At 42.4% G+C, this 12,765-nt stretch overlaps 1 protein-coding gene across 1 annotated transcript in view; it reads left to right on the top strand.

The window, feature by feature from the left end:
* The first annotated feature begins 3,277 nt into the window (after positions 1–3,277).
* The window catches only part of LOC146609533 (dolichyl-diphosphooligosaccharide--protein glycosyltransferase subunit STT3B), a 105,815-nt gene continuing 96,327 nt past the window's right edge, over positions 3,278–12,765 (top strand). Inside the window, exon 1 of the mRNA XM_085346980.1 lies at positions 3,278–3,746. Coding sequence (XP_085203106.1) covers positions 3,487–3,746 — 260 coding nt within the window. The 5' untranslated portion in view covers positions 3,278–3,486. The remainder of the gene's footprint in view (positions 3,747–12,765) is intronic.

Raw genomic sequence — 12,765 nt, 5'->3', positions numbered from 1 at the left:
CTCCGTGGCCCCCTGTGGAGAAATGAGGCGTGCTCAGTGTGAAATGGTGTGTCACTGATGAGGCCATGCCGGTAACCCCCGTGCACTTGGTCACAGAGCACACACCATCAAGTAGAAGTTGACTCAGGTCATTGCTTCTGCTATATTTCTCCTCCTCTGATTTCTCATTAACACTTGAAAGACTGAAGATGTAATTTAACTCATGGAGAGCCTTCAATACCCAGGCTTTTTTTTTTTTTTTCGATTAACGTGACCATCAAATTCTTTTTTAAAGAGCATTAAAACAGACAGCCCAACTCTCTCCTTGCCACAGCTCCTAACAGTTGGATGCTGCACCTTATTGGAACAGTAAGTGGTTGTTTTAAGTACTCTCAATTCACTGCAGCTCTGAGAGTGCAGTGGTGCTGGCTAATCATCCCGCTATAATGGATTACAGTATAACAGGTAAAGTTTCAAAGCTTCCTGAATGAAATGTCTGAATCTTGTGTTTCTGCTCATAATGAGCAAATGGAATGTACATGATGGATTTACCCATTTTACACATAGATGATGCACAAGGTAATTAGTTAAGAGGAGTGCCAAGTCGGCTAAATGAAAAGAAATGAGAGAAAACAGAGCAACAAGAAAACTTGGTGTTGAGTTTTCATTCAGTCTTGGAAAGACATGAAGCTGGTTATTGGAGAGTAATGGGTGTATGAATTTGTATGGTCCTGCTATCCCTGAAAGAAGGATTGGTAATCAATCTAGTTGTTTTCCTTCCTTCAAACGATTGTATCTTGGGAATGGCTCCAGCCTCCAGTAATGACCCTCAATAGGAAGCAGCAGGTATAGATAACAGATCGATCTATAATTCTCTCTTTCCTTATCAAATCCCCAGAGTATCAGGAATCTGGTCAGGCTTTGTGACGTCAGTTTTTGACTCCAGGCTCGCTCCTAACTGGACCTCACATATAATGCATGTATTAGATGGGAGGCTACTTTTTAAAAAGCGGGCAGCAACTTTGCTCTCATCGGGGACATCTAATAAAGGAGTTGTTTTCTTCTCTTTTCACTGAGTCACAAAAGGAGACAGAGATGTGATATTGATAGGTATCTCCAGACAAATTGTTTAGGCTAATCAATACTCCGCCTCTATGACATGATAAATATTTCTGGCTTACAGGATTTACTTGTAACATTTTCAGAAAACCAAAAACTGGCATGCTGTTATTATAATCCTCTTAATCATTTATGACACCTCACTCACTGACCCATGGCAGGCATTTAAGGGTTTAGGGTTGGGGGTTTTTCTTTACAACTGCCCTTTAGCAAAATTAAAAGCTGGAGACACCTAAGGATGCTGTGCATAAACTCTGCAAGTCTGTGATGCTGTGGGGAGAAGAAAAAAAAGGAAAATAAAAACAAAGCAAACAGAAACAGTCAAGCCTGCCTCTGGAGAGAGGGTGAAGGCAAAGCCGCTCTAGCCTGGCAACAGCACTTATTTTGGCTGGTTTTCATCTGGGCTTGGCCTTTTGACAAGAGATGCAATTGAAGAAATCTTCACAGCCTCCATTTCTTCTTTTCAAAGGTCACCCATTCATAATCTTAAGGTAGAATAGAAAGCGTGAAGGGTTAGAGTGTTTTTCATGGCATAAGCAGGCCTTAACGAATGATCGAGACGCTGGGCGCATATGTGTGTGAATGAGCACACTGTCGTGCGCCTACAAGAGGACGGCTTCATCAATATGCATGCGGTTATGTGTGCGTGGGATTTCATGTGTTTACATGTATCACACTCCTGCCGTCTGTCTGCATTTAGTCTTTGTGTGTGAATGAATTTAGGCACTGAATCCCAGCTTCAGACGCTGATGGCGTCTCTCTTTCAGTCTCTACGATCTCTTCCTGAACTCCAAACTCTTATCCACTTCTGCCACTCCACCTGCTTTCTATGATGACCCCCATCAATTTTCATAACCATCCTTTTACTCTCCTTTATTATGAGCTTTCCATCTACCCATCTCTCCAAAGCTGTATTTTTCATCTCCCTCTTATCCCCTTCTCATCTCACCACCAGACAGCCTGAATGCACAGCCACATTAAGCCGGCTCAAGCTTCAGTCCTGTTCTCTTACATGAATTTTTCATTTGAGTTTTCAAAAATGATCGTCTCACAGGTGACAGGGTAGCTGTAAACAGTGCTGATGCAAAGTAGGTATGCGAATTTGGGCCAGTTTGAGATATTTCCAAACCAGTGTAGGGTATTAGCTGTTTGTTCTATCTTATAAATTCAAAATTATGATGTCAAGATGCTAATGCTATTAGAATATACATCATCCGTTTAAACAGCCCAATTCAAAAGTATTGAAAACAGGTGTCAATCCATCCATCCATCATTTTCCACTTATCCTTATCAGGGTTAAATCTATTTGGTCTACAATAAGTTCGGAAAAAAAACAAAACGTTTTTTGCTATCAGATTACACCGAAGAGGGCTGTTGGACTATAATTTTTCTCCTTTGGGACTGGATCACACCTCAGATAAATCAATAATACTTCCTACATCCGTCTCATCGTTATTTGAAACCACCAAGTACAAAATAAATGTATACAATCAATCATAAAAAAAAATTACAAAATACAAAAAGCTTGAAGATTTATTTGAAATATTAAAAAAAAAAACGTGTTTCATTTCAATATAGTCTTTCAAGGCTTTGGGGCAAGTTGTGAAAGTACATCCCGATTTTAAGGGAATGATGAATGCTGTGTTCTTGTCTTTGCTGGGGGACACAGTAATGATGAGATACATCAATCTGTATTATCACCCTACCGTCAGTCCACAACATCCAAGGGCAACAGAAATATTGCAGTCGCACAGACAATTTATCTTCGCACACCTGCTTATATACCCATAGGTACACGAAAGCGCTTCCCTCAAGATTAAGAACCTTGTGCGCTCTCATTCTGTAACTTATTCTCTATCTTAAAAACTGTAAAAAAAAAAAATAGTGATAAAAGTTTGATTTATAGTTACTATCGGATTTACTTTATCGAAAGTATAATAAGGATAATCCCTATTTCAATCAGTTGCAGCCATAATTTTGCTCCGTTTTCATTGGTAAAACTTTCTTTCGGATTAGAAGGTTCGTTTCTCTGATTGGTCTAGATACATAGAATCCCGCCCCTTCGTACCTGTCGATCTGTGAGAGGTCGCCTGAGCGTCCTAGAGCCCGCCTCTCGCATCCCTCCCGCCCCTCTCCGCCGGCGTTCAATCGTGAAGCGGATTGACGGTTGCAGCCTCGGTATGTGGCGCATGAGTGTGCGTTTCGGGATGTAACTGCGGTCTCCCGGAGTAGCGATACCAAATTAAATCATACCTTACACCCGAAGGAGTTAGATGATAGGATACCTGAGAGAAGTGGGCACAGCATAGGGAAGTATACGACAGTACGGAGCGGGGGGAAAGACGTGGAGCGGGGCAGGAGCAAATCCAGCCGACACTGCGCGCAGAAATGGCGGAGCAACACGCAGCCAGCGACGGCAAGCACAAAGCGTCCACCAACGCCGGGGGCTCGGTGCACGGGAACAGTCGACCCGGCGCCGCGGGTGGAGGAGGGGGCAAAGGAGGCCTGTCTGGCGGACTGACACAGCCAGCTGGGTGGCAGTCTTTACTCTCGTTTAGCATTCTTTTTCTGGCCTGCCTGGCGGGATTCAGCTCCAGACTTTTTGCGGTGATCCGGTTCGAGAGCATCATCCACGAGTTCGACCCGTGGTAAGCTAGCTAACTACTGTCTGCTGTTCGCTGGTTACACTTGCTTGTAATGGAAATGAGAGACTGAGAATTTAATCCCTACAGAGGGGAGGTATTTTTTTTTTTTTAAATTAAACACGACGTATATTTATTTATCTCCTTGCTTTGCTTTACGCTTTATAAAGTTAGCACAATCGCAGCGGTGTTAAGTTTTTGAATGCAGCTCAGCTTTAACTTTAATTTTGATTTCGTGCTGTGGTTCGTTAGCGGCTCATGCTCGTTATTACACAGCATGCCCCCCCCCCAAATGACCCTGGCACATACACTTGTATATACGGGCTCGGTGGCCCAATGTGCAGCCCATCTGCGGGACCTTGACATTTAAATATGATAAAGAGCTAGCTAACTAGTCTGGTTTGACCAGTTGTCCAGTTGTGTGTTACCCAACAGTAGGTTTGTGTACTTGCTGCAGTGAGCTCTGCCTTGAGTCTTCAGCTGCAGGAACTTTATTCGGATTGAAAGAGCAGAGAAAAAAATAAATAAATCTGCATTTTAACCAGTGAAAATGTAAAATAGTTAACAGCCTGATTATTTTACTCGTGTGCTTGATTGATGTGTTTGATTGATTGAAGTAGTTTGGTTTTCTCATGTCTTATTGTTGCTTCGCTACATCTTGAATGACCAGGGTCTCTTGCAAGCTTCCAGCCGGTGCTTCTCGTAACAGCAGGTTGTAACCCGGAAGCCAACTGATCCGATCTGGCGTGTCTGTCATCACAATGGAGAATTATTCCGCTTTGTAACAGTGTCACATGGGCTCACAGGCGGCCGCCTGGTTGCCCTGTCATTCCCTCATTGCTCTCTTATATTGTGTGGCATTCAACGAGGCAGCAGAACTGATGCATCCATTTATTAATTTTCAAGGACAGGTGCTCCATCTAGTTCAGGGTGACACTTGCGTCTTCAATTATGTTGATAACGTGATTGCATTTAAAAGCCAAGGGCCAAGGCTTATGGCTGTGGGAGGTTCTGCGTGGTTCAGATGAGCTTGCTCCTTTTCTCAGACTGGAATTTGCTGAAAGGGCTGACCTTAGCGCTGTTAATGAGTAGTCCCATGTGTCTTGCACTCATTAGAAGCTGCTTTTACAACCTTCATATTTCCGGATTAAAGTTTGGGGGGGTAGTCATAGAGCTTTTGGATACAGTATATTATCTATGGTACTGTGCTGCATTTCACAGTAGCAGTGGGAGCTGTTTTGCCTCAGTATAAAGCTATAATGTGGCACCCGTTTCCACAGTTGCACAGCAAGAATGACACAGGTCTTTGGCAGCATGTCACAGGAAAGAAAGCAAAGACATTCTTTGATATTCAGAAGTTTAAAAAGCCCTCGCAGCAACGAGTAGTCTGCATCTGTTCTCAATTTTTGTCCCCCCAACACAAAACAAAGCACCGTTTCAACCGTCTGTTGCCAGCTTAAATGTGTAAAACTGTAAATTCTGTCGCATTGGAGTGTTTTTATTTTTATTTTATAATGCACAGTATCCTTATTAAAGTGGAGACTTGCATCAAAAAAAATATATCTACAGTTAGCTGTTCATTGATACTAAATTGTCCTCCTCCCCTTGTGTCATGTTTTGAACAAGAACCGACTGACATCTTAATAATTCATACTCCTAACAATCCGACAAACCTGACCCTCCCTTGGGTTTTTACTTTGAGTGTCCTTTTTAAACATGTACTAATGTTTGTTTGGTCATCTTTTAAAGAGTTTTGTAATTATGTTTCATCAAGCACTATAACTTTCTCACTTTTGTGACAGAAAGAAATTGTGTGTTTTTTGTTTTGTTTTTTCCAGCTGTGTGAACACTGGATGCTGATTGGAAGTCAGCACCAGACACACCATCAGTGCCGTTGTCCGTTGTTGTCTAAGCGCTTATTGTTTTTTATTGTTTTTTTTCCCCCCTCTGCACAGAGCTTCAAATTATCAGCAGCTAACCATTACGTTAAACAAGCTGGCAATTTGAAGAATCAAGATTGGATTTACAAGCACCCAAATGTCAAGCTTATTCTGCAGTATGCAAATGCTCTGAGCTGTGCTGATTTTTGCAGAAGGGTCGCTGCCGTGGTTCGGCTATATCTGGCTGTGCTAATTTTAATTTCCTAATATTTGTTTATTTAAAAATCAGGGGGGATTAGTTGGCATTCAGGTGGGATTCATTTATTTATTTATTTTCATCCATTGATTGAGCTAATTAGGGTTCGTGCCAAGAAAGGTGTAAAGCCTGATGGCTGGGGCACTCCAAGGGTGGGTGGAGGACATAGGTGCCAGCCTGCTGTGTGGCACAGATGGAACAGTACTGCTGCCTAGGTGCAGACACAGTGTGTAGCTACTAACGGCCAACTTCTCTCTCCTAAAGTAAGGTAAGGTGCACTATGTCAGCAAGAGAACAAAAGAATCACTTAACCCCATTTACATAAAGATAAATGATGATTTGGCTCACAATAACTGGAGTACATTAGGAGACTGGCATAGCCTAGATGGCTAGTGCCGTTCATCTGTTGTTTGCCTAGGCTGCTGAACAGGACAAGGAGAAGTGTCACTGGAGGGGCAGCTGATTGCCGCAAACAGTGGACCAGCACCTTTTATGTAGTATTATTCATCCGTTCTCTTCCGCTTATCCTTGTCAGGGTCGCAGAGGCTGGAGCCCATCCCAGCTACTGAAGGGCTAAAGGCAGGCTACACCCTGGACGCGTCGCCAGTCTATTGCAGGGCTACCAGATAGAGACAGACAACCATTCATTCACATTCAAACCTATGGGGAATTTTAGATTTACTAATTAACCTAACCCACTAGCTTTCCTCCCACAGTCTTTTGCCCTGGCCAGGTAATGGAATCGAATTCAGGACCCCCAGGACCTCTTTGCTGTGAGGAAACGGTGTCACTGTGCTGTCGTGTATATAAATGACAGGGGTAGTCTGGAGTTTTAAATATTCAGTTATCATTAAGCTACAAAACAACGTATTTAAAATAAGCTTATGGAATGTCATAACATTTATCGTCATCTAGAGTCACATTGTGTTTCTGAGAAGCTCTTATACTGATAACGTCCGAGCACATCCCAGATTCTCAGTGGGGTTAATGTATGGACTCTCTGGTAGCCACTAGAGGCGGGGTTCACTTCAGATACTTGGGATATAATATTACTGTGATTTTTTTTTTTTTTAAATTTAATTTAATTTAATTTTTTAATAATTTTTTGATATACTGCAGTAACATAAATTGCAATTTATCACTTTTCTTTTTCAACAGCATAGTATGTCCTTAAAGATAAACTTTGCCAACACCTGTTTTATCCAGTAATACGAAGTTATCTCACTTTATTTCGTCCATAGCTGCAAAATGAGATTGCTGACACTCAACAAAACCTACCATAAATGTTGCAGTCTGCAGTCAGTCTGTGGCTGAATGGGGTCATGTTGGCAATTGCATCCAACCTGTTTTGGATAATACGGCAATTTGCTTTGGTAAATTGTCAAAAATCTCACATGTGTTGCAGTCTACATAGACAGAAATTCACCAGTTGCATAATTCACATTTAACCGTTACACTTTTTTTTGTTTTTTGTCAGCAACCCCCCCCCCCCCCCCCCCCCCCCCCCTTAATCGAGTATAAATCTGCTACAGCAGTACAGGGTCATGTGAGATTGTTGTTGGTGATCTTTGAAGAATTTGCCGTTTTACACGTTCACCCAACAAGCCAACGATTACCAGTTCGGTTCTGAGAGGGGGGCACAAGTCCCTCTGAAGTCCATCAGGAAGAGCGCCAAACATGTGACCCCTTGTGTAGAAGGGAACAGCCAGAAGTAGCTTTATCATGCATAAAAATACCAAACTAATTTTTGCGAGTAGCTGTAAGGTTTGCTTTGTAAGGGGACTTTTTCCCTGCATCACATGCTTGTGAATTAAATTAATTGGGTTTTCAGAAGCTGTTCGGAAAAGAGATTTGATACTCACTGGTGGTGTGCTACTTTTTCAGATTCTTCAGCTCAGGGTTGTACAGATTACCAGTTCAGCACAAGCATTGCTTTTTAGATGCAGTAATGTCAGTCAGATAACACTCAGATTAAATGATTGATTAATTAAAGCATCAAAATAGTCAGTCTGGTTTCCAGGCTCCAAGCTCATCACTGCCCACAGATATGTTAAGCATAAATGTGGGGAGTAATAAGTGAATATCCGGCTGGCAGCACTGCAGTGAAAGGTTAGAGAGAGAAATTGGAAGTTCTGGACATTAAATAGACCGCCAAACTGGGAGGGTGTGTGTGAGTGTGTGAGACGCAGTGCAGCCCAAGTTGGCTGCTTCCAGACTTGGCTCAGTATAAGGCCAGGGATTTTTTTGAGTCATTAAAATGAAGACGGTGACCTGTCATGACAAAATAAATGTAACTGATAGCGGGAAGATTAATTTTTATCATGAAATTGAGAACAAGACAGCCTGAGCCTTCCTTGGGATTAACTCGGGCTGCTGAGAGCTGGGTTTTGCTGGTAGTCAGTGGTTGTTTGTTGTGGGTTAAATCTTATCCTTGGAGTGTCATCTTCAGCCTGGCTGTCCGTATTGTTTAAGTTTATTAGGAATCTCTCAGCTCTGAGCTCTTTCTCTCTCTCTCTCAGCTCTAAACAAAGTACATCTTCTCTGTATTTAAAGTACAATGTTAAATACTGTGTGCTCAGCTCCAGTTGCATATCTGCATATAACTTCAGTTCGACAAATCCTTACAGCTGAAAAACGTTTGAATTTGCAAGGGTCATGTTTAGGTGAAGGTGAGAGAGATGATTGTGCTTGTGCCTTCTCCTGCTGTGGAATTCATGCAATCTGTGCACACATTTACTAAAGCAGTGTTACCGGGTCAAGACAAGATTTTTAAATGGGAGCCATTGGAAAACTGCCTAACATGCTCTAAAGGATATTCCTGTTATTTCATCACACTTGCCTACATTCTCTTTTTCACTGTGCTCTTGTTTCTGGGCTTAAAATGTACAAAACGACTTCCTCTCCCTCCCCCCAAAGAAATCCTTAAAATTTTAACACTTTGTCAGCTTTGTTCTTGATCATCGCCGTTGGAAACCTGCAAAACTGGAGGCTCTATTAGTACGACAGCTGGATAGCAATGCAGAATCTTTCCCATCTTCTTTTTTGGGGGGGGTGATAGTGACTTTGATGTAAGATGCAGAGGAAAACATCCAATGATTATGACCTGTTTTTGAGTGTTAATAGAAAAACAAGACGTGTGAAATGTCAGCGGTTTCACAGATACATTATACAGTCCTTTGCTGTTTCAGACAACACTCTGATATGAGTTAACACCTCAGAAATGATGTTTTAGTGTCTCTGATTGCTTTAATAATGTGGTCTATGATGGACTTTGCTGAGTGTTTTTCACTCTCCTTTAATTCTGTCTTTTTCAAAACTTTTATCTGAAAGTAGATTAGGCCAGCAGCTGCTGGCACAGCAACATGTGAGCTAATGCTGTAGTGTGGGAAAATGGAGAATAAGTTGTGACTGATCTTTCCACCAGACACTTGGCTGGAGCTGTGATCCTTGCTTAAACCCCCAACTGTCCGGCAGATTATAAAATATTCAGCGCAGATTTGGTGTCCAGTTACCTGAAGCAGGATTTTTTCCCCCTAAGGAGCCCATCCTTCCTGATATTATGCTTGGTACTTACAAGGAAGACTTACATTAAGTCTTGGTTAACGGGTTGGAGTTGACCACAGCTGCGTATTAGTATTTTACAGCATGCCCCAGTGCCAAAGCTAGCTGCTATATTTCTATTCCACCTTTGCGCTGAAGTTATGTCGCAGCACCTAAAGGACACAGGAAGAGTTTCTTTTCCTCTTCCTTACAGAACTTTCATTTTCTGTTTTCTCCCCAGTCAGGAGACTTCATATCAAGCCTCTGATGATTAAGTGCTGTTTTGGAGGCAAGGCTTCCCAGCGGACTAGTGTCAGGCATTGCAGCGAGGTTTGCGAATCTGAGGAGCGCTCCATGTGTGAAGACAGGAAGCGACAGATCTCTTCCAGGGCACCTGGGGCATGTGTCGCTGAGCTGCTCCTGGCAGGAAACAGCAACAGGCCTGGGGTAGCCGCTGCCTAGTACAATGAAAGTCACACAAACAACCCAGTCTTCTGTTGTCATTTGATTTTGGATCTTTATTTCTTCTAACAGAGACCAAGGTTTTGGATTTGTTTTAAATGCCTGTTCATGATTGAGAACTGAGACTACTTGAATTTACTTTCTTTATACCCTTTGTTCTGAGGTTGTGTTAATGGCTTTTAGTCGAGCCTGGCCTGTATGCATAAAAGGAAAGATGTGTTAAGTGCATAGGTAACAAACAAGTTTGCAGTTATCACAAAGACACCACGTGACTGATACTGCTAAGCCATTGTACTGCAGGCATTGCATTGAGTATTGAAGACAATGGTGTTAGTGCTCCTCTTATAGACAAACTGTAAGCGTCTATGTTTTAGCCAGTGTTGCTCATTAGCTGTTTTTGAAAGCACTGGCAAGATCGCCACCTCTCTGGTTTCACTCGTCAGCTTTTCAGAGAACACACGACTTTGCAGACCCCTTCGTGGAGGGTCATGGCACTATGAGAGAGGTAGTTCAGTTTGTTAGTGTGATGAATTGCCCCTGCCTCACATTCAGAGCTGTACTCACCCACACGTTAGCAGCTTTTAAAGGACATGTGAAGCCAGTTAAGTATTTGTTTAACTTTACATTTAATTACACTATGGTCAGATAGGTTTGAACATAGTCCCCTGTTTATATAGGGCACGGTATAAAAGAGCCTTGGTTTATTATTCATTACAAATTAGCTTGAGCCTGTCGTCTGCCTTAGCTTTCTAAACCACAGTCTTATAAATTTTGGCAGCCGTTTGCTAATGAGATTTTAAGAGCATTGTCCTTTGACATTGTGCTTCTTGTTCGAGGCTAAGAGTATGATTATGCACTCTATAATTTTTAACATTTAAAGATGTAAATGGCAGTGTTTCCAGTGTTGTGCCATTCGTTCACCTTTGGACCGCCGGTCTAATAAATTTCAGGCCACATTGTTTAAAAAAAGGTAAGACTTCTCTTTTGTTAAAAATTTATTCAGGTGCTGGCAAATGCACTACAGATTATTTATCAGAATTGAAAGGCTCGCTTTGGTGGGAACATTTAGTGCAGCATACTGTGCAGATTTGCGGTTGCTGCCAGAGTAGCCTGTCTAATATAGATCGAATACATCTGTCAAACTCCGAAGACGGTTATGTGCTTGGTAAGATGCTACCTTTCAGCTGAATTCGCCCACAAACATTCACATAGTATATGAGGGGGCAGGAGCGATACAGACGGGTACGCTTCTTTGTCGTTCTTTTGAAAGAAAAGGCTAGTGATCATAAAACACGCTCACACTGTGGTCACAAAGCCTCCAGACAAACGTGACTGAGGGGAAAGGAAGCGAAAACAATGTTTAGCAATCGGCTCTAAAAAACGATCAATGTGACAATAAACAGCTTGGTGTGTGTCACGCAAAGTGAAAATGTGTGGTCGATCCATCTTTTATCCAGCTGTTTGGCGTTGTCATGGAGTCTCTGACGCGATCGTTGTTCCGTGACCGCTCATGCTGGAGTATCCATCCATCTAGGAGGGGAGTAGGGGGGCAACAGATCGAGAGACGTGTCTGCTTAACAGATGCAAGGCCGTAATTGAGAGCACTCGTTGAATACCGGCGCACTTTTGTTTAGTCTTTTTGTTGAGAAGACACATTGGTCGAATTGAGTAACTGGTCAGCAGTAAGTTTTCATGCTTTGAGTTTGCTCAGCAGCACAACCGTCGAGCAATGCCTTCACCCTTCCGTCTGTGGAATAATAGTTTTTATAGGGGCGCCTCTGTTATTTTTAGAGCTTCGTGAAGAGCTTGACAAATGAGAATTGTTTCTTGCACTTGACTAAACAATGCGAGACCAACAGGTGTATATAGTGATGCTTGCGCAGAACCAGCATAAAAGTAGTGCTCCTCCCGAGGGGGAAAAGAGTAGAGTTCGACTGAAGCAAGAAACCTAATATCTGCTTGTTAAGACAGACTGAAAATAATCCACAGCACCAAACCACAAACAAGGTAACAAGTCTGACAATGCTGCCTCGAATGTTGCCTCACTCTTACTGCATTCTTTTTCGCCTTCACTTTGGCTTTGAAGTGGTCCTCGATGCACTCTGGATGGTTCAGGGCGAAGTTGGGTGTAGGGAACAAAGAAGATCTGTGCTTATCATACATCCCTGTCCTCTTACTGACAGGAGTCAGCATGCAGCTCAGTGGGCGAACGCACCTGCATACAGAGAGGAGAAGAAAGGAGGAGTGAGAGAAACGGCGATAGGATAGTAGGAGGCGGAAAGAGAGAGAAGAAATTAATGCCTGCCAGGCATTCAAACAGAGGGAGGCTTTGGCGGTGAAGCCAAAGAAATTTTATTGTTCCAAATAACTGCTTTATCAGTTTGTTTGTGTGCATGTTCATGTGTAATATATGTGCTGTATGGTTTTATGAAGGGGGAGGATAGGGTTGATGTATTATTTTGTCGGCCTCTGCCTCAGGTTAAATTGAATGTCTTCTGTAGCTGATAGACTACTTACACCAGAGTCCATTTAATAAGATCGGCTGCTTAAAGCGTCCCTGAAGCATTACTGAATAGTTCAAATAGCTCAACTCAGCTTATTCTTGAGTAATTTTTCCTCTTTTCAATTTAATCCCTCCAACATTTTGCAGAAAGTCCCTAGAAACTTGCTGCTTAGCATCAGCAGGGAAGCTAGGTAGATGGCTAAGAGCTGGTTTAATCAAATAAATACCAAAGAAAGGGTTATTGCGAATGTCAAGTAGTTTTCTCCACAACGAGGTGATAAAAAGTGGTAGTTGTTCAGGCTTTCTACTCCGTGAGCTGGTTATGTTATATTGAGTTTTGGGTGCACGTTTCCCTGCTTAATTTTGTTTATTGTGCTTGTTGGC

Source organism: Diplotaxodon limnothrissa, linkage group LG22, assembly GCF_057381915.1.
Source record: "Diplotaxodon limnothrissa isolate DT_005_m linkage group LG22, D_limnothrissa_male_GT1.1, whole genome shotgun sequence".
Classification (NCBI taxonomy): Eukaryota; Metazoa; Chordata; class Actinopteri; order Cichliformes; family Cichlidae; genus Diplotaxodon; species Diplotaxodon limnothrissa.
Note: the sequence above shows the minus strand (reverse complement) of the source record. Positions and strands in the feature narration are given on the sequence as shown.